The sequence below is a fragment of the Paramormyrops kingsleyae genome, chromosome 5, assembly GCF_048594095.1.
Source record: "Paramormyrops kingsleyae isolate MSU_618 chromosome 5, PKINGS_0.4, whole genome shotgun sequence".
In the NCBI taxonomy this organism is placed as follows: domain Eukaryota; kingdom Metazoa; phylum Chordata; class Actinopteri; order Osteoglossiformes; family Mormyridae; genus Paramormyrops; species Paramormyrops kingsleyae.
In genome coordinates this window covers 39,802,142-39,824,742 of record NC_132801.1, presented here as the reverse complement: position 1 = coordinate 39,824,742, position 22,601 = coordinate 39,802,142, and the positions used below count along the sequence as shown (strand labels likewise).

The 22,601-nt window shown below is 41.4% G+C and overlaps 1 protein-coding gene across 3 annotated transcripts; it reads right to left on the bottom strand.

Moving 5' to 3' along the window:
- Positions 1-246: 246 nt before the first annotated feature.
- On the bottom strand, positions 247-14,663 carry smarcd2 (SWI/SNF related BAF chromatin remodeling complex subunit D2). 3 transcript variants are annotated; one of them, XM_023793714.2, is made up of 13 exons: positions 14,078-14,663; positions 12,794-12,972; positions 11,818-11,860; positions 11,542-11,664; positions 10,521-10,640; positions 7,897-7,992; positions 7,241-7,342; positions 6,719-6,880; positions 6,524-6,621; positions 6,285-6,420; positions 2,847-2,969; positions 2,474-2,575; positions 247-2,028 (listed from the first exon to the last, which is right to left on the bottom strand). In XM_023793714.2, the coding sequence occupies exons 1-13, from the start codon at positions 14,237-14,239 to the stop codon at positions 1,975-1,977; spliced, it is 1,500 nt and encodes a 499-aa protein (XP_023649482.1). In that variant the 5' UTR covers positions 14,240-14,663; the 3' UTR covers positions 247-1,974. The 3 variants fall into 3 exon arrangements, with proteins under 3 accessions (XP_023649482.1, XP_023649483.1, XP_023649484.1); XM_023793715.2 differs by lacking the exon at positions 14,078-14,663 and adding an exon at positions 13,717-13,927; XM_023793716.2 differs by lacking the exon at positions 14,078-14,663 and adding an exon at positions 13,184-13,309.
- Between the last annotated feature and the right edge of the window lie 7,938 nt (positions 14,664-22,601).

Below are 22,601 nucleotides of genomic sequence, written 5' to 3'. Positions count from 1 at the left end.
GTATTATTATTAATAAATTATTTTAATAAACATGCACTTTATATGAATCTACAGTTATCTGTGTGTGGGGGGGGGGGGTTGTGTTTATATTACATCGTGGGGACTAAATGGGGTAGGGGTTAAGATCATCATGTAGGGATTAGTGTTTTCCTCATAGAAATGGAGCCACCACAAGATATAATTATAAACCTGTGTGTGTGTGCGTGTGTAAGTGGGAGGGAATCCATTATACCACAGAGAGAAAAATCTGGATTGCTGAACGCACCTTTATTTTATAAATGTACCAAAAGTAATCCAAAAATATATATATATATATGTATGTATAAAAGTTAACAAAATTGTCTTTTTAACTGAAAAGAAAGCAGATGGCACAAAGGTCTGAGAATTACACACCATGACAGGTCTGTATGGCGTAAATGAAACATATCTACAGAAACAGAGAATGGGTTTCCCAAGCATTGAACATGGCTAATAAACTAGGGAAGGTTGGCATTATCCCTGTGCACAGCCTTTGAGGACACCATCACCTCTACACTGCAAAGTTCAAATTCTCTTTTTTCATTTAGCCCAAAGGTTGCTGCAGTGCTGGTCAGCCAAAGTTTTCTACAATGATAAGAGTTGTTTGTTTATTAGCATGAGTCCCCCATGAGTCCCAGTAAGATGCTAAGAAAAAAAACATTTCAATATACAATTACAAGTATCTTGCTGAGTGGTCGTTATCATCAGTCATATTTTAGTCACCTTACAAAATCATGGAAGACAAAAAAAGAACAATTAAGCCCTGAATGGAAATCACACTGCCAAAAAAAACCCCTAAAATTTCTTTCCTTAAAAAGCAATACTACCTTGTAATAAAGTTAACTTTGCAGTAACAAGCATATGTAAGCAGAACAACATAATACGTTTTTGGAATGATTGTGATTTATCAATATTTGCAACCTGAAAATTAAACCTGATTCAGCTTCGATTAGCAAAGTCCAAGTGGTATAAAAGGTTTACACATGCAGAATCTCGAATTTTTGTGTGCTCTGGAAAGACAGACGTATGGCTTGGATTCCTACTTCAAATCAATATCACATTTCACATTTTAATTTAAAGTCTCTGGAGAACACCAAACCCAGTTAATATTCCTCTCTTGGCTTACCCTGCAGTGCAACACCCTGACAACACGACAAAATACACCATAAACATTCCAACGAAGTTAAACTACTGACCAAGAACAGCTGGCCTTGTGAATACAACCCCCTACCCTCAACCCCTTACACCATCAAGGCAACATCCTCAGCTCTACGCCACTGCGTAAAGATTTCCTGAGAGTACCAGACATGACATTTTTGCATATTTGAGGATGAACCTCAAAATTTTGCCAAATATTGTAAATTTCAGGCTTTTGCAAAGATACTTACAAAAAAAATAATGCAAATGAAGCTTTCCTGAAATAGGGAAGAACATCCCTTCACATAAACTGTGCAATAAAACACACCTCTTAACCAAAAGCTATATTTGAAAATTTTACAAAACTAAATTGCATATATGGTAATACCTGTCAAACTTCACAAGTAAACTACGTTTAAAAAATAAGAAAAAAATTAAGGACTACTGCAGAAAAACAAGTTTTTCAAAAGTGTATTTTATCACTTCTGTCCACAGAGAAAAACAAGAGTGCAAAAGGTAAAAATTGTTTCTCTTTCACAATATACTTACTAAAACAAACACTCTAAAAGGTAAAACAAGTTTAAGTGGCCAAATCTGCCCAAATAACACTTCTGTCCAAACTGTTTGTAAATTTATTTACAAACTTTACAGAAGGAAAAAAAATAAATGGAAAGATAAAACTGCAGGTTTTAATTGGTTCCAGTTTTACAGTTTGCGGGGTTCCAGCTTTGATTTCACAACACACTTAGGTGAGATTCCTGGCTTGACCATTTGGTGGTGCTTGCCGGCGGGTGGTGGTGAGGAGGAAGGCCTCGGGTTTCAGGTCAGGCGAATGCCCAGTACCTGCTCCAGCTCTTGCCTCCTCTGCTGCACCTGAAAACAAAAAAACATTAAGTTGTGAGAATGGAAATCTCATCCTTTTCAAATTTAATGACACCAGGGGACCTGAAAAGAACACAAGAACCTTAATTTTACTATGAGACTATTATATTACACTTGCTTTATTTTCTCAGTCTATGTTTTATGAAAGATTATTAAACTTTAAAAAAAAGCACCTTTGTTGCACGAGTAATTAACTACATTGCCCCGGTGTCATACAACAAAAAGGTCACTCTTGGGAACTAAATTGGTTTAAGTTACAAGTCTTTGTGCTTAACTGTGGATTTTCTTACACTAAATCACCAAAACTGAATACAAGTTCCATTTCCCCTTTTTAGGTTTTTAGTAATAATCCTCAGGAACAACAGACAAGCTCAACAGGATATGCAACAAAATAAGAGAGTAACAGAGCACCATGCTGGCGTATACATCTGCCCACCTTAGAATAGACATAGCGGCCCACAGCCTCCGGGACCCAGGGCGCCTGGTAGAACTCGGTTCTCCTCTCCTCCTCTGGGTTACCAGCGATGTCGGTCATCAGCTGACACACAAGTATAGCAAAGTTAATGCTGCGACTATTATCAAACTTTAGCATGTTACCATGTGAGTGTTTTACTGAAGAACTTCCAGCAGAATTAAGCAAACCCAATATGTAAAAATGGAGAACTGTACGTTTCAAATAAAGTTTGTATTTACATAACCCCTTAAAGTAGATTGAAACTATTTTTTTATATGCATCAGTTGATACCTGGCTACTACACATTATGGTGCAACATAGATAAATTTATAGATGTATATTATCACAATAATACCTTGAGGTCACGGCACTGTGACTTGAGCCAGTCCTGGATGAACTCCTGCGGATTAGTACTGAAGCTCAGCATGAAGTCCCTCTGTGTCTTCAGTTGATTAATGGATTCAATTGTCTCATGGATCTAGAAGAAATGCAATGAAGCTGTTTAGATTGCTCTTTTTAAAAAGCCACTTTCATTGTGCCTTTTAACTGGAAAATTGAGTTTTTAAAATTTTATGTTTACTTCCTAATTAGGTTTAAACTGGTCTACAATTCTAAAGCATTCACTAGGGAAATACATTGTGATGGACGGAAATGAATAGCACTGGCTGTATTCATTCTTTAAGACAGAACAAATCCACTATGCATAACTTCCTGCCTTCCTAGTCATGAAGTAGGGGGTACACTTCTCCACTTCATTATTAAAGTGGGCTGTCTTGTATTTTTAGCGGGGAGGAGGGAGAATGAAGAGCAGAGAGGTCGAGAGAGCTGGGTGACCGTAGGTCGTAGACGCAGGAAAAGCCGTACACACGTTACAGAGGCAGCATCACCTGAGGTGTCTGTGTCTAACAGGTTTCAGGTGCTTCCAGCTTTAGAGCCGGAATGGACTGGGGAGGCAGGTGGGCCCTTGGGCACTGAGGAGCCCCCTCCCACCAGGAAGAGGGAGGTTGTGGTAGTGGGGAATTCAATTATAAGGGGAGTAGACAGTAATGTGTGCAAGCGTGATAGAGGGTCCCGTACGGTGTCTTGCCTGCCTGGTGCCCAGGTAGGAGACCTTCCAGATCGTGTGGACAAGCTTTTGGCCCCAGCTGGGGTGGATCCAGTTGTCGTGGTGCATGTTGGCACCAACGACATAGGCAAGGGTAGAAGGGCTGTTCTGCAGGATAAATTTATAGAAGTCGCCAATAAGCTTAGAAGCAGAACATCCATGGTGGTATTTTCTGAAATACTCCCCGTGCCACGCGCAAGTCAGGCTAAGTTAGCTGAGATAAGGAGATTAAATGCGTGGCTAAAAGGATGGTGTAGGAAAGAGGGGTTTAGGTTTATGGGGCACTGGAGGACCTTCTGGAACAGGTGGGACCTGTTCAAGCCGGATGGGTTGCATCTGAACCGGAGGGGAACCAGTGTACTGGGAAGGCGTATTTGTAGAGTAGTTGAGGAATGTTTAAACTAGGGACTGGGGGGGCAGGGAGGTTAGTTAAGTATGTAACTGGGGGGAAACGGAAAGCCCCAAAAAATCATATTATAAGTAGGCACTGTAATAGGCCTACCCTTTGTTGTCTGTATTTAAACGCCAGGAGTATTAGGAATAAAATTCATGATTTAGAGGCTCTTATCTCATCGGACTCTTATGATATTATAGCAATAACTGAAATGTGGTTAAGTGAAAAGGATGGACAAGAATATAATATGGATGGTTACACGTTGTTCCGTAAAGACCGTATAGGTAAGAAGGGAGGTGGTGTTGCAGTATATGTAAAGGAGAACTTGCAGGCAAGGGAGCTTACTGATATAAGTAAAAGTACGGAAGCTATATGGGTAAAATTAGATGCTAAAAACTCAAATAGCCTAATTGTCGGTGTTTGCTACAGAGCACCTAATATAGCTGCCGAGGAAAGCAGATTGTTATACAGTGATATTAGGATTATGAGCAATAAAAATGATGTGGTAGTTATGGGTGATTTTAATCTACCGGGGATGCAGTGGGACATTGTTGCTGGCTCTTCTGAAAATGAACTTGAGATGGTGGAATTAGTACAGGATTGTTTTTTTACTCAGTTTGTTAACACCCCTACCAGGGGAGATGCCATTCTTGATCTTGTTTTCTCTAATAACCAGGACAGGATTGGTAAATTAGACGTTTTAGAACCACTGGACAGTAGCGATCATAACATGGTTACATTTGAGGTTAAGTTTAGTGCCCGAAGATAAATATATACGGTTAGGAAGGCTAACTTCAATTGTATGAGATTAAAACTAGAAACTGTTAACTGGATGGAGTTAAATAACAAAATTGTTGAAGAGGCATGGGAATTTTTTAAAAGAACATTATTGCAAGTGCAAGAGGACTTCATACCTGTTTCCAGCAAGAATAAATCTAGGAAATTGCAACCTAGGTGGTTTACTGGTTTACTAGGGAAATAAAGTATAAAGTAAGGAGGAAAAGGGCTTTGTTCCTGAAATGGAAAATAACTGATGATGACAGAGTAAAGCAAGAGTATCTAAATCTACAGGCTGAATTAAAAAATTACATTAGACGAGCTAAAAGGAATGTCGAAAGGAAGATCGCATTGGAGGCTAAGGATGACGTTAAAAGTTTCTTCCAGTATTTTAACTCTAAAAGAGCTCTAAAAGCTGAAATCACTAATCTGCAGGATAGTAAGGGTCTTATAATTGAAAACGACATTGATATAGTTCAATTTTAGGACCACTATTGTTCCTAATTTACATAAATGATATAGACACCAATATATACAGTAAACTGGTGAAATTTGCAGATGACACCAAGGTGGGTGGTGTAGCAGATACTGAACTAGCGGCTCAGCAGCTACAGCGGGATCTTAATTTAATTAGTGACTGGGCCGACACCTGGCAGATGAAATTTAACATAAACAAATGTAAGGTACTCCATGTAGGGAGCAGAAATATAAAGTACAGGTATTTTATGGGACCTACTGAAATAAAGGTAGTTGATTATGAGAAAGACCTTGGTGTGTATGTTGATGCTTCCATGTCTCATTCTCACCAGTGTGGGGAAGCAATAAAAAAGGTCAATAGGATGTTGGGGTATATCTCCAGGTGTGTGGAGTTTAAGTCAAGGGAGGTAATGCTAAGATTAATATTCCTTGGTGAGACCTCACCTAGAATATTGTGTGCAGGTTTGGTCACCATATCTTAAAAAGGACATTGCGGCCTTAGAAAAGGTGCAGCGTAGGGCCACAAGAATGATTCCTGGTCTTAGAGGAATGTCATACGAGGAAAGGTTAGTTGAGCTGAATCTGTTAAGCCTCAAGCAAAGGAGACTGAGGGGGGACATGATCCAGGTCTATAAGATTCTAACAGGTTTGGATGCTGTTCAACCGAATAGTTACTTCAGCATTAGTTCAAATACAAGAACTCGTGGCCATAGGTGGAAATTAGCGGGAGAACATTTCAAACTGGATTTAAGGAAGCACTTCTTTACACAGCGTGTAGTCAAAGTATGGAATAGTCTTCCTGATAACGTAGTGCAAGCTGAATCCTTGGGTTCCTTTAAATCAGAGCTAGATAAGATTTTAACAACTCTGAGCTATTAGTTAAGTTCTCCCCAAGCGAGCTCGATGGGCTGAATGGCCTCCTCTCGTTTGTATAGTTCTTATGTTCTTAGTACTACATTAAGTCTCTGATTGAGAGTGGGGCTCTAAGCAGGGTTTTATGATCTAAACACCTTCAGAGGGCAAAGCAAATTAGATGCTACCTTCATCTCTAATGCGGCAATCTCCTGTTGGTTGGTGGTGGAAGACAGGAAGCTGGTCATCTGTCCCTTCAATGGGTCGTCCACCTCCACATCAATGTCATAGCAGGCTGTCTTCTTCTGGTCGTTGGGGTCCACACTGAAATGACATGAACCCCACTCCATGTTCACTTCTTTTCTTCCAATTAAGGCATCATTGCTCCAATGAACTTGCCTCTAAGGCTCTGAGATCTTCTGTTCACCTGATTATGTGATTGATGACAATGGGGTCAGGGTGTTGTAGAAGGCCTGCCAGCTTCATGGGGATCTCGGAGAACCTCATGCGGGCACAGCCAAAGATCTGCAAAAGGACAGGCAGATTCACATTGGAGATGCATCCCAGTGACTCCCTCTTGCTCTGCTAGCCACTGGCCAGTTGGTCTGACACAGCCTCCCACCTGGCGGAAGTAGCGGTTGCAGTTGATGTACTCCTTCTCATGGCAGTCCTGCAGCTTGTTGTTCTTGATGTACAGCCACAGTGCCTGCATGATGCTCGCCCGGGTCTGTGTGTGCACCCCCAGCAGCCGGGCCAGACGTGGGTCCAGCTTGTACTGGGGCGGCTGTGAAGAAACCAAAAGACACATATTGGTTACTCCACGCAATATGCAGTGCAGCCAAAAGAGTTCATGGTTTATCAATAGATTAATGACAACAGTTCTGCAGTTTGGCTGAAGACATGCAATTTATTTAAAATTCACTATATCTAATAATTCCTTTTCATCTCCAATTATCCCTAAATGTAGCCCTAACTATTTTATTCTACTGCATACTTAAAGTACATTTCCATAATCGAACTGAATATTTCTTAGGTAAAGGTTAAAATAACATATAGTTTAAGAAACAACACAATAATAGCCTGGTAACGAACTTGGCTGCCTTGATGGCATCATGAGCTTGTTTCTGGAGGTAGTGTGAAGTACCTGATGATCCAGCATGAGGAGCAGGGTACACTTAACGCTCACATCGCCTGGCCGCTTCACCTGGAAGCCGTCAGTCTCCTGTGTGGTGGGCATTCTGTGCCACTGTGGAGGGGAATTCGGGAATGCAGAATTCCAATTCAGGCATGTGCTAACAAAACTAAGTAATAAAAAGGATTTCAGGACATGTAAGTTTAATGCTCTATACAGTACAGTCATCAGTAACATCGATGTGACTGGCTTATTTTACCTATTTGTATCCAAACTTTCAAGACCACAAAACAAAAACCATCAAACCAGGACATGATATAATATCTGTGTGGCTCTTCGAAAAAGGTTTGTATATTACTGGACACGTGTCATCAGGTTGGAGTATTCTGGCCAAAATATTTATTTAATCGCCACTGATAGAACTTTTTAAGATTTTAGAGGGGCTTAAACTATCTGCTAAGAGATGATCGATGGCATGTTGTGGATGTGTTTTAGAACAATCACACTGATGAGATAAATTAGAATATAGAGCAACATCTGCATATGCACTGTTTATAAATGAAAGTCATTATTTTGCAATCTGTCTGGATTTACCAAACTCAGGTATATATTTTTTGGAGATTGAACGGCATGTACAAGATGGTGCCATGGTCCTACAGATCTCATACCTCTACAAGATGGTTGTCTGGTCCATACAGCTCTTTGTCCAGCTCGATGACCAAGCTTTTGAAGAAGGAGGAAAACTTCCTCTTATACTTCCCTGGCTATTAAGGACAGAGTAATGGAGGAGAAACAAACATAGCCACATGAGAGCAGTGTTTTTAGTGCAGAATGCAGCTGTATTGTTTGGCTCTGGCCACACGAGGGGCTGGATCTGGGACATTCTGGGGGATTGGCGAGCCCCAGTGCCTGTATCTTCTTGCGCAACATGACCTCCCCCACTTCACTCCACTCTGCTCTGCTCCCCACACCCTCCTTTACGAGTCTAACCACCAAAGCAAAACAATTTCCTCTTTTTCTGAGTGCCGCCACCGGGGCCCACGTCTCACGGCCGTTGCACCTCATGGCTATTGTGCTTGCATCAGGACATGCTCCTCAGCATTCTGCGAAATAAATATCTGCCTGCGTGTCTCAGTTGCCCATTGGCCGGCTCCTTGTGAGAATGCGGGATGGAGTGTGCACATCTGGCTACATGGTGTGAGCCAAGGACACAAGCCAGCACAGTCAAAAAGCTGGAAAGTCGGCACCAAAACAGGAAACGTACTTTTACAACAAAAAAAAACATAAAAAACTATAATGAAGATACTCTTACAAACATAATAACAATATCTTTAAGCAGTCTAATTGATACAAGAAGGGGTCTTAAATGTTGAACGTTTCAGTCACTGAAGACAGGACAGTAGGAAATCAAGATCTGCATATGGGTTGAGTCACCAAAAGTAATTTTCCATTAAGGTCAATTCATACTTCACTTTTCTACATGTGCTTTCAGTTGCAGATGAGGGGATGTGACGTAAATTTTGTCATCAGGGGTTGGCTGCGGACTGCTGTGTGTAGCCCAGATTTTTTTGTCTAGTGGAAGCTTTGTACATCTGCATGATAATTGATTTGGTATTTCCAGTAGGTGGCATCGTGGACGTTCACAGATCAGCATTTTTGCTGTAAGGATTTCAAAATACCACAGTATGACTTATTGCCATAATACCCAAAGCTTGACTAATAACTTTAAAACTGTTGATAAAAGTTTACTTGTTTCACTACACTGCTTGTATTTGTGTTTGTTGCAATGCATCTGCCCTCTCCTGGCTTGGTGGAGTATCACTGCTGTAAACATGCACTGACCGCAACAATCCCTGCACATGAAAAGTATGAACTAGGCTTTAGTCTGACAGTGACTTATACTTCCAATATTATGATTTAAGTTTTGAGTCTGATTGCTGTCTATCTCCATATGGTCGGTTTTTACAATCCTTGCCCTGTGGAATTCATACAAACGTATACTGGGAACACTCCATTGTAATAATTCACTGACAGCCAACCACACAGCTAGTTACGCACTGTATCCCATGGTTTTTTATGGCACCTGAGTCATTCATTAGGCTAGAGCAAGATTCAAAAAACAACTTAAAATATTTTTAAAAAATACTACATCCCAAATATACAGCAATAAATTGTTAGTTTGATTAGGAAACTAAAGCAAGCAAAACTGAAGAAAAAAAATAGCTAGATATTGCAAAAGATCTTGCTACGTTATAGCTCACTATCCATATACAGTGGTAGCTCAGAACTCAAACTTAATCCGTTCAGAACTCCGGATTGAATCCTAAAAAGATTATTTCTTATTTCCCATAAGAAATAATGGAAAACCAATTAATTGGATCCCGGCCCCAAAAAATTACACCTAAAAATGTTTTTTTAGCATTTAAATACAAAATGGACCAGATAAAACAAGAGCATATACTGTACTAAACACATCTAAGCACATTTATCAAAACAGTAATTTTTAAAGTAAGAAAATAAATGTATCCAAACAATGTGTCCTGCCCCGATCGTCTGCTCCCTCCGTGTGCCACGCCCCCTCGTTAACCCCGTGTGGAATCCCTGTGTGATCAGCTGTTTCTGGTTGTTGCCATTAGTCCTCTGTATTTAGTCCACGTTTCACTTTGTCTCCGTTCCGTCCCCGCTCAGCACAACAATATTATAACTAAATGTATTAATGCTTTATTATTAATATTAAAATAATTAATAAAAAATCTTTATTTTTAAATGTATTTTATTATATAATTACTGTTACTGTCTATTATTGTCTAAATGTATTTTTACTGTCTAAATATATGTATTCAGCTAGTGTAAACATGCACAATGCTCTCACAGCGAATGCGAGGCTGAGACTGAAGTGTTACCCTTTGTTTCCGCTGAGAGATGTACGCGTACAAGTTCTTCGTCGTTGTTCACGGTTTGACTTCGGAGATTCAGATTGAGTTCTAGGTAAATTTTTTTTCGAACTGGTTGGTTCGACTTTTAAGAAATGCGAGTTCTAATGAGTTTGAGAACTGAGGTACCACTGTACTTAAGCCAGATAGAGAGAGGGTACACAGCAGTAACCAGACTGGATAAACCTGCAGCACAGATACACTGAGAGATCAGGGATTAGATCTGCACAAGTGAGGCTAAAAAAGGTTTAAAAGCAGGCTGTAAGCAGGTTTCATGACTGCAGGCACACTGTGTGGAACAGAATGGGATACAACATGCATATGCAATGACTGAAGCAGCTAATCCCCCTGACACTTACATCCTCAAGCAACTTGCCCTCAACCCTCAGCTCCCAGGACGCCACCTTCTCAGTCTCTTCACCCTCGGGTTTTCCAGGTGTGCAGGTGTTGGAAATGTATATTCGCAGCTTGCGCTTTTGCTAGCAGAGAGGGGAATAACTTAACTTACTGTGTGAACCATGGTCTAGAATAAATTTTATCAATAGATTTTAAGGGAGGACGAATTCATCGTCAGAATTCTTTGTTCATCACAAATATAGAGGATCCTAAGCTATTTAACAGAAGTATCCTACCAACCAAAACTCAAACAGCATAATGCAATTGACAGTTATCTAAAATAGAAAAAATGTGCACCTGAAACAAAAAAAAATTCTTTTTCAGACAATTTTAATCTAACATCATGAAAAGTCATTCTAATTTCTACTGGAGTGCTGTGGAGAGCATACTTACCTGAAATGCAAAATTTCTAATTCCATTAACTCCCATTATGAATATTTCTGATTTCTTTCTATGACTTTCTGCATTTTACTTTGTCAAAACTGATATTTGGATTAAAACGAGAAGAATCATTTTGTAACATCTAATCCACTGTGCTTTGAAAAGCACTGTAGATGACAAGGAAAAAAAAACACAAGAACACTACTCTACAAGCCCTGAATGATCTGTCCAGATAGAAGACTCATCTTTGCACAATAAGATGCCCATTTTATGACCAATCTGAATTATAAAAAACATTATTGGCCACTGATCTCACTAAACATGAGTTAAAAGTCTTAAATGCAGCTGTGTACATTTCAAACATAAAGATGCATCCAGTATTCTTTTTATAAAAGAAAATTAATTTCACCTAAGTAAGATTAATCCAAGCAAACACTATTTAGACAGAAGGGATTGCAAGAACATGATGATTATTCAAAAATAGACAGACAGATCCCAGAGTATCGGTACACTTATGCTAAATATTATAACTTTGTGTTTCATGGTACTAAATAGCTAGGACTTTCCCCAGATGTGCAGCTTGGTGGGCAGAGGTAACCCTACCGTGATTGGCTTTTTGATGGCCTCCTGGATCTCCATGCGCTTGCGGGCGATTGTCTGATCCAGCTTCCTCTCGAAGGCTAGCAGGTCCATGTAAGCCTGCGACTCGGGGACCAGGTCCCGGATCTGAGGAGGAATTCAAGTGGTTCATTAAAAATCGTTTGGGGAAAATAGAATCATGCTTGTTCAGCAGCCACACACTGAGGGAAATTCGGTAACATTTCCACCGCATTTCTGGTGCAACAGATCTTCATTAGATGAAGTAGCTTTGAAACTCACCCTCTGTGGAAGTACCTTGTCAGCCATTTTACGCCTTTTTACACTGCAACACAATGACACAGATGTGAGTGGAATCATTATGCAAATGAAGAATAATGTACACACAAAAAACCAAAACAGAACAAGCCTACTGTATACTTACAACATTTGAAGCTTATGAAAAGAGCTGTAATCAACAATTATGTACCACAAGTTATAATACATAGTTTGTGCTCATCAATATCAGCACTTTGACTCCTTGTGGTTCAATCAAGCTTGTCAAAGTTACAGGGCTTCTGATCCCTGGAGAATTCTTTGTTCTTGGGACACTCATGGGGACACTCTTAGGACACTCATGTCCGTGGCTCTCCCCAGCAGCCCTGACCCTGAGACAGGCCATTACAAAGCAGACAAAGGAGCTTTTCTGAAACCTAAAACCCAGCTGACACAGACAAACACTCGAGTCCAGGCTAAGAAATTAACAGGCAAATAGTATATTTTCTGGTCTAGGATTCTGCATAAAATTAATTTATAAGCAAGATGCATAAAATGAACATCTCCAGAATGTGAGGGTGCACCATGTTTCACAAGGGCTCCTAATCAACATGAATGAATCAATGATGCTTCATTCGCCATTTGCACAAGTATGAGTACACATATTTTTTTCAAGCTTTGGAATGCTTCATTTCGCATATGCCATCATGGCTCTTCTTTGAGATATACATGCTTATATACAGTTTTCCTGTGGCCTTGGTGCATTTCAGGTGGTTAAGGGCCTTGTTCAATGGCCCCAGAGAGATATGGCTATTCTGCAGAAGACTGGATTCAAATCAGCAACCTTCCGATCACAGGCAAAGAGGCCTAACATGCTGATGCGCACATCGGCCTCCATGTTCACCGGGAAATCTCACACTAGTGCAGAAGACATTAAACCCCGTCAAAGCTTGGCTACTATGTGTGAGGGATGAGATGAGAGTGCTACACGGCCAGCACTGACCCACGTCGCTGAGCAGCCATGCCCTGATGCAGGAATCTCTTATGCGACTGGTCCATGGTTGGCTGTGGCATTCCCGGTCGCATGGGCATGCTGGAACCATACGATAGCCCCGGAACAGGCCCCCCCATGGCCCCCATGACTCCCATGGGCACCCCTCGGCTGGGGGGCATGCTGGGGCGCTATAGGAAACCAAAACAACAGTAGATAACTAACATTTTCGTCATTGCTTTTATGCAACACGCAATTAACAAATTGCTTAACAATAATGTGTTTTTCTACTGATCACATAAAGGCAGCCATTAGCACAGCGATAAAAGACACGGTGTCAAAATCAAATGCGGAATTTCACACATTACAAGGACATTGCTATTGAACTTGAAAAATAAGTACATAAATATGTGATTTCTCTTAAAAGGAGCAGTTTTCGCGGCTTTAAGGACCGCCAAGCGTTCCAGTTCCTATTAGACGCTGCCAGCACGTACGGTTTCCCGCTTCTGTGGCCATGGCGCTGCTGACTAGCTCAGGTGCACCAGTCATACGTGCATTATAACTCCGTAGAGTAACCCTACAGCAGCGGACCAGCCCGCTGTATTATCACCAGCTGCCTTTCAAACACGAGGTCTGTTTCTAATCATGTGTCAAAGCTCCCTTGTGACCGCCATCCCTTTACTGTTAACTATTGAGAGTTCTTCCTAACGTTGCTTTTTGGGTCCTGGCAAACAAAGTAAAACACAAAACATGATAAACAAAACCTCAGCGTGTGCCTTTCTTTGTTTCACTAAAACAGCACAGTGCCCGTCGGGGTAAAACACGGAAGTCGAAGGCAGACAGCGGCACTCCGTGTTTTCAGGCCTTTCTTTGCAAGCTGTATTACTTTATAAACTCTTAGCTAAACATGCAGGAATTATTTACTATATATTTACCGAGGCACTTTCAAATCGGCAGGCGACACCTCGCCTTTGGGGCGTAATACATGTTATGCAGCTGGATATGCGAGCACATCACGAGGAGTTAGCTGATTAGCTAGCCGCCTAGCAGCGTCACCCTGTGTCATCGGCTCCAGTAAATGCATGTCACGCGCATACATACTAACAAACAAAACAACAATAAGGTATCTTTATGCCCTGAATATACTACGTAAAACAGGAAATCAAATAACAACCATGTATGCTACAGGCAGTGGATAGCCGGTTCGGCTCAGATCGGTCGGATCGTATAGCCGCGATTGCATTGGGGGATGATTTCAGCCCCAGATCGCCCCGAAACCGCCCGCAGATGCGTTACCTGATGGTACTGAGGAGCGGCCGGGCTCATCGGTCGGAAGACGGGGCTCTGCTGCATGGCCGGCGGCATCCTCACGCCGCCTGGGTGCCCAGCGCTCATGGGGTTAATGTTAGGGGCGACAGGAGGACCAGCATTAACGGGGTACCCCCCTCTTGAAGTCATTTTTTAAAAAAGAAAACAAGCTAATGTACGTTTAAAATGCAGATTCTAGCACTGAGCGCGAAGGTTTTTTCAGACCGTGTCTAAAAGCATCCGTAAAACTTGTCTGGGCACCTTGCTGTGGATCTAACACAGATACCACCTTCCTCGCCAAGCTCTCTCTCTCTAACGGCAGCTTTCCCCCTCTCTTCGCGAGTAACCCGTGGCTGTACGTGTCATCGCTACCCACGGACCCTTGACTTCGCTCATTCTCCCGTACGATACAAGTAACTGGCACAAAACGAGATTTTAAGAGGCTAAACGATGTCTAAAGATAGCGATCAGAAAGGGTTTGGCTATGTGTCTGTAAAAACACGCAACCTCTTCCTAGTGAGGTTGCCAGATATTTGTGTTGAAAGAACAGTTTCCTTAATGAAACGCTCAGGCGTTATCTGGTAAGATTACTAAATCATAATATTTTGAAATGGTGACAATTTAATGCTTCACCGCGATGAGATAGGTTCCAAACCCTCGTGATGTTGTATAGGACAAGCTATGGAAGATGGATGGGTGATAATTTAATTCAACAATGACAGCAATTTTAACCCAACAGTTTAAATGAACACAGTAGTTAAAGTAGCATGAAAATGTTGCACTGATTTAGCTAACGCTTTATTATACAGGTATGCAAAAAAAGGATTTTGCTTCGTTTATTTTTTGTTAGTTTTGTGCTTCTCCGATCTTAAAATGGAATTAAGAGATGAGTGAGGTATAGTTTGCTAACTGAAGGGGATTAAAAGATGGCTTCACAATATATGACAAGTTTTAGAGCTCTAATTTTGTAAATAAAATTTGCTTTAATTTGTAGCCTACGTTTGCGTAACACAGTGGATGTTGTATTTTGCCTATTTATCCTAAATTGAACGTTTTATGTTTCGGGGATAGGCTCCGGGCGCTGTGTAGGGCAAGCGGTTATTTGAATTATTAAATGTGAAACAGAAAGTAGTTTAAAAAGAATAAGTCGAATTTTCATCAGCAAAATCTGCTAATCTGGCAACCAAAAGGCGACTATCCACGCTCATTTTAAAGGGTCGCCCCCTGCAGTCCGAACCGAGCCGAGTAGATGCTGTACTACTACGTTAAAGATAGAGGGCAGCTTTACAGACATTTGTTCAAGTTTGAAGCACTTCTACGCTCCTTCAGAAACAACAAATGTAACATTCACTGCTCAAAAGATTAAAGGAAGACCTTTAATCAGAGTATAGCATCAAGTCAGTTAAACTTCTGGGATATTGATCTGGTCAGTTAAGTAGCAGAGTGGCTTGTAATTAACAACAGATGCAATAGAGGGGGCAACAATGAGACAACCCCAAAACAGGAATGGTTTAATAGGTGGAGGTGACTGACATTTTTCCCTCCTCATCTTGTCTGACTTTTTCACTAGTTTTGCATTTGGCTACAGTCAGTGTCACTACTGCTAGCATGAGGCGATACCTCGACCCTACACACGTTGCACAGGTAGTCCTAACTCCTCCAGAATGGTGCATCAATTTCTGATATTGCCGGAAGGTTTGCTTTGTCTCCTAGCACAGTCTCAAGGGCATGGAGGAGATTCTAGGAAACAGGCAGTTAATCTAGGAGAGCTGGACAGGGCTATATAATCTTAACCCATCAGCAGGGCCAGTATCTGCTCCTTTGTGCACTGCCGGAGTCCTACAAAATAACCTCCAGCAGGCCACTGGTGTGAATGTCTCTGACCAAACAATCAGAAACAGACTACGTCCTGTAGTGGGCCCTGTGTTCAATGGCGGAACCATGGAGCTCGATTGGCATTTGCTGTAGAATACCAGAATTGGCAGGTCCGCCACTGGCACCCCGTGCTTTTCACAAATGAGAGCAGGTCCTGAGCATATGACAGACGTGAAAGGTTCTGGAGAAGCCACTGAGAATGTTATGCTGCCTTTAACATTGTTCAGCATGACCGGTTTGGTAGTGGGTCAGTGATGGTCTGGGGAGGCATATCCATGGAGGGACACACAGACCTCTACAGGCTAGACAACAGCACCTTGACTGCCATTAGGTATCGGGATGAAATCCTTGGACCCATTGTCACACCCTATGCTGGTGCAGTGGGTGCTGGGTTCCTCCTGATGTACCACAATGCCTCATGTGGCGAGAGTATGCATGTAGTTCATGGGAAATGATGGAATTGATACCATTGACTGGCTCCCACGCTCACCTGACCTAAATCCAATAGAGCACCTCTGGGACGTTATGTTTCGGTCCATTTGGTCCATCCGACACCTCCAGGTTGCACCTTGGTCTGTCCAGGAGCTCAGTGATGCCCTGGTCCAGATCTGGGAGGAGATCCCCAGGACACCATCCGTTATCTCATTAGGAGCATGCCCTGATGTTGTCAGGCATGCATACAAGCACGTGGGAGCCATACAAACTACTGAGTATGATTTTGAGTTGCTGCAATGAATTTTTGGCAAAATGGACTAGCCTGCTGCACATTTTTTCACTTAGATTTTCTGGGGTATCTTTGAATTCAGCCCTCTGTAGGTTGATATTTTTCATTTCCATCAAACGATATGGCAATCCCTCTGTTCCTAACACATTACCCAGTCCATATCAGTACAGACATTCAGCATGATTTTTGTTTTCCATTGAGATCTGATGTGTTTTCAAAGTGATCCTTTAATTTTTTTGAGCAATGCATAAATAAAAATGTGGAATGAAGTAATATAGAGGAAAACAGCAATAGCTCTGTCAATGTTGTCAAAATATATATCTGTCAGATCTATCACAGTATTCAAATTAAAGATAGAAATTTATATTTACTTTTTCATGTATTTTTTTTAATAATGTATAATCTGTTACTAATGTTTAATTCTTAACACTGCTCTCTTTATTATGCAATAAGACTTGTAATTTAAGATTAATTCTTTTCGTGACACACACCTTTGACTTAACATAAACTGCTGATATTTCCGAAATATAACATATTAATAGAGCAGAAACACTCTGTCTGATCTTTTGGATACTTTAAACCTCTGTCTTTGTTAGTCTTATGAATAATTGTATGAATAATGAATATTAGTAGAGAAGTGAGTGAAGTTTGTTTTTAATTTTAATGCCATATTTTTTTACCTGTAATTTTACACTAGGGCAGCAAATGTAAATAAACCTGTTCTCTGGCAGCAGCAGTTTTAAGAGCACACTGCCATTAATTATTTGCCTTAGATATTTCATATATATGTAATATTAAAAGTTTTTAAGAAGACATAGATAAATTGTTGCGCACATTAGTCACTCATGGAGGAGCCTGTTTTATTGCATGCTAGCCAGCCAGCTACATGTTTTTGCAGATCCCACCTACAATGAGGATTGTTAAAGCACTGTAAATGCCACGCCCCAACCATCCCACAAGTGTATTATATTCAGCCAGATTGATCAGTTAATCTTCAAGCTCACAATTTCTTGAGTCCGATGTGCTGGAGGTGAAAGATAATAAGCATGGGAACTCAATGAATGCTTAGGGAAGTTTTAGAGCATTGTTTTCACAGACAGATTTTAAGTGGGGAAGAAATGACCAGACAAACTGGTTTTATTTCAATATTTATTGAGAACTCAGCTTCACAGTGGAGTGATCAGTTTAAAATCTGCCAGTAATGCATGACAACAGCTACCTGTGTGGCACTTTCTGGAATTTTCCATTCATTATTTACTGAAAGTACAGTTTGATCCAACATAGATGTCTATAATGGTCTTTATTAAGCCACACTAAAGAGATGAAGAAAGCTGTGATGACAGTGTTTTAACTAGAGGTTGACCAATATGGGTTTTTCAATAGCCGATGCTGATGCTGATATTTAGGAGTGAGGGTCAGCCGATGGCTGATATATGCTGCTGATTTTTTTTGGCCAATAATTGGATGGTTTCCCCTCTATTTGCATGGTAAAATATCACACTATTAATAACAAATGATACACAAAATTTGTCAACTTAGCATTTATTGAATACTGACTTATGTAAATTTAAATATAAACTTAAATAACAACAATACAACTTGTAAACAATAAACTTGGCTTGGTGAAATGCTGCCATACAAGATTAGATTTTTGTTCAGTCATCAGATAGCAATTACTAAAACAGAAGAATAAATTAAAGGTTAGCATTTTTATTATAGTGCCTTCATCTTCAATTCATTCTACAAATCCAGTATTCCATGCACATTAAAACAATTACACTCGAATACATTTTGAAAGGAAAAAAAAAGACTAGTAACTAAGTGCATCATGGTATGATGAGTAGTGTACAAGGCCCAAAACCTTTCATTAACATGTTGTTTATGTTGTTAGCAGACAGATATCTTACAAGCCAAATGCACAATCAGAATCTAGCGATCACAGAAAATAAAATTAAATAGCTTTGTCGTATTACACAGCCTTGTATGCAAGGACAACGTAAGCCTCAAGTGATTGTTACGTTGTCGACGGACAAGCCCGTATAAAGGATAGACATGTTTAATGAGGAAACTAACTGCGCAAAGTCGTGCACTTTTTATATAGACGTCTGACAAATTGTTCGAATCTCCTCTCTCAAATGCAAACAAGGTGCACAGATGTACCATTGTCAGCATCAGTTCAAGTGAACGGTAACCACGCTTTCGAACATACAGTTTCCTCCGCCTTGCACTGTTCTTAGCAGCTGTCTCCGAAGACGATGCTGTCTGTGATCGGGCCAGAGTAACGCAACTCTCACTCACGCTGCAGTGTTTGAGAGAGCTGCCTGCTCCGCCCCACACACACACACAGAGTGAAACTCTCCGACACAAGAAAAAAAAACATAACTGATAACATCGGGCTGATATGGTAATAATTAAAATTTTAACAATCAAAATGATTTTTAACGATTAAAATACGTCTGTGAGCCCACGAATAAGCGCACAAAACTCTGTCAGAATTAGTGACGTTAAGCTTGACACCGAAGCTCCGAGGCATGTGTCAAAAAAAACGATACAGTGCGTTCTGAAGCAGAACTTCGATGCCTCTTCCGTTCTACCCTAAACACGTGACCATGGTGGTCCGAAGCTTCGTTCTGCGCTCAACCACGTGACTGCTTCAGAAAAGTGAAAATGAGGCGCGAACCTCAGTGACCCCAATATACCACATACTGAAGACCCTTTGAGGTTCTGGAATATGCAGCAGGCTGTGTATCCACACTTATACGAATTTGCGGTACAGTTTTCATGCACTCTAGCGTCCTCCGTTCCATGTGAGCGGGTATTCTCCAAAGCAGGAGAAGTGATGAATAAAAAACGTAACCAACTTAGCCCCCGCACTGTTGAACAAATACTCTTCCTGAATGAAAATCTGTAGACTAATGGCCCTTCTTCCGTTACACAAGCACCCCTTCCCAGTTAAGTCAATGGTTTCCCAGTCCACAAGACGTCACATTCAATTTCACCAGGTCATTAATGTTCATTACGCACTACAGACCATTAGAATTTATAAATATTCAGATTCACTGCACTCGCTCAAAATTAAGTGTTATTTCCTTATTTGACCACTTGGTGTCACTCATGGTCACCATTTCGGAAGGCTTTGAGTACTGAACCATTTTTCAACACACTTGAAAAGGAAGCTTCAGTGCTTTGGAAAGCTTCATTTTACCATCACTAGTCAGAATCAATGATTCTTAACGTTACCTGTAAGCTACAGTTGGTTGAAGGCTCATTATCATTACGCCAGTTCCCGACAGCGTAATTCGCGTTCTCTTTCAAAAGCGCTCGCGTTTTCTTTTAAAGCAACATTTCATAACAAACCAGTTAAATAAATAGGTCTTTGAAAGATCAGAATTTAAGCCTTACCGTTTTCTCCCAGGACTCTTCCAAAACCTCTGGCTGGGGTCTTGCACAAGACAGCATGGGTCACGTGTTCCACAGGAACAACACTGGGCTGTCCGCAGACGTGCCAGTTTGTAAATCGGCGTACTTCAGTCGAATACTGGCCCGATATATCGACCGGCAGATATATCGACCGGCAGATATATCGACCGGCAGATATATCGGTCGACGTCTAGTTTTAACAACTGTATGTGGCGCGCCTAGAAAAAAAACATTAAATAAATAAAGTAAATAAATAAATAATTAAAAACAGGGTTGAAACAAGCTATTATTTATTCTTAAAACAGCTATTATCACTGTGTTATTTTACAGTGATAATAGCTGTTTTAAGAATAAATAATTGCTTGTTTCAACCCTGTTGTTATTTATTTATTTACTTTATTTATTTAATGTTTTTTTTCTAGGCGCGCCACACGCTCCCCAACTTCAAAAGTGGCTCCCGACTCTTGCTGCTAACAATTGAAACCTCCCTTGACCAAAAGCAAAAAAAAATTTATTTTTTTTTTTAAAAAGAAAGATCCATCGAAAGTCTCAATCTCATGAATTACAAAAAAAAAAACTTCTTAAACATCAAACCTCAAGGTTGGTATGAAGCATGTTATGTTTCAATAACAATGAATGATGTATGGTGATGGCAAATAAGTATGTGTGTATATGTGCGTGGGGTGGACTGAATAAGATGTGGGCTGGACAGCATAAGAGGTGGGCTGAGCAGCGCAAGGTGTGGGTTGAATGGCATGAGGTGTAGGTTGGACAGAGTAGATGTATGACTGTGGGTATGGGTGCAAAGTTGCCTGGGCCTCAATAGCACTGATACTAGTTTGTGGCTGAAATGAGGGTTGCCCAAGCAAAGGATAGGTCAACATCATAGGGGGGTGCCTTTCTCTAGTCGATCTTCTGAGGGCAGGCTGGACATCAGGCTGATGCTCCAGCATATGTTGTCAGTGGGGTCACTGGCCTGAGACAGCTCCTGCTCCTCGCAAAATTGAGGTTCCCCCACTGGCAGTGCACTCTCATCAGGTTCCTCTGACACCTCAACCTCACGTCCTCTTTCAGGTACAGGTTGATCAAATTCGCCCAACCCAGAAAGTACTCCACTCTGTCCACCACTGACCTGTGGCTCACCAGTGGCACTTCGGAGGGGTATAAAGGTCTCCGACCGTGTCACATTCCTGGGTATCCGCAGCCAATAACAAGGCTCTTCATCTGCCTCTGAATCACTTCTCTCATTCTGTGTCCTCTCAACACTTCCTGACGGTTGTGGTGAATTTCCTTTCCTCTTTTGTGGCTTAGCAAGTGCGGATGTGGCTGGAAGCTCTACAGGTAAGTCGTTCACCTGGAACAGCAGGTTTCTATGAAGAGTGCGAGTTGGCCGACCTCCAGTCTCTGGGCTGACTTTATAGACAGGGTTGTCACCAACTTGCTCCCTGACAATGTAGACCTTCTGTTCCCAATAGGATTTCAGTTTGCAGGGACCTCCTCTCTCTGCAAGGTTACGGACAAGGACTCTGTCTCCAGGCTGAAGGATGATGCCTTTGTTTCGCCTATCATAGTATTGTTTGCCTTTTGAACTGGACTGCTGACTATTAGCAGCAGCTATTCTGTATGCCTCTATCATTCTCTCTTTCCACTTCTCTGCATATCCTCTCTGTGGGTCCGTTTCTTCCTCTGCTGCTAATCCAAAGAGAAGGTCAACAGGAAGGCGTGGATGGTGGCCATATAACAGGAAGTATGGAGAGTAACCGGTCGCCTCATGCTTAGTACAGTTGTATGCATGAATGACATGGAGCAGGTGATCTTTCCAGTTCTCCTTCTCTTCCAGTGTCCGGAGCATTTGTAGCAGGGTTCGATTAAATCTCTCTGCAGGATTACCTTGTGGGTGGTAGGGGGAGGTTCTGGAGTGACCCATGCCGGACAGTAGTCTGAGAGTCTTGAACAGTTCATTCTCAAATTCACGCCCCTGATCATGGTGAAGCTTGGCTGGGTAGCCGAACCGAGGGATGAAGTCATTAAAGATCTTGTCGGCTGCTGTCTTGCCAGCTTTGTTTTTCGTGGCGTATGCTTGCGCAAACCTGGTGAAATGGTCGACCACGACTAGGATGTATTCGTATCCACCACGACTGGACTCAAGGTGGAGGAAATCAATACAGACAAGTTCCAGGGGCGAGCTGGATGTTAGACACCCCATGGGTGCTCGGTCAGGTGTGGCTGGTTTTTTTTGTTTGATGCAACGACACTTCCTGGTAGAGCTTAGATCGGGCCCAAAAAATTAAACCCGATCCTACCCGAGCCCGTGCACCTTGTGTCCGAGCCCGACCCGGTCCGACACATTAACTGTAATTATGAGCCCGAGCCCGATTTAAACCCGACTATTTTTTAATACGTGAGCCGTTGTAACAGACGTTCTCAACTACAATTCTAAGTTGTTTGAACTACAGAAATTAGTTTAGATTTATCTTAATGAAAAATGCAACA

Coding starts and splice junctions, on each gene's coding strand:
- smarcd2 (XM_023793714.2), bottom strand. CDS start 14,239: ATGACTTCAAGAGGGGGGTACCCCGTTAATGCTGGTCCTCCTGTCGCC. Junction 2,576..2,846: donor CACAGTGCCGTGACCTCAAG/GTATTATTGTGA, acceptor CTTGTGTGTCAG/CTGATGACCGACATCGCTGG. Junction 2,029..2,473: donor GCCGCTATGTCTATTCTAAG/GTGGGCAGATGT, acceptor TTTTGTTTTCAG/GTGCAGCAGAGGAGGCAAGA.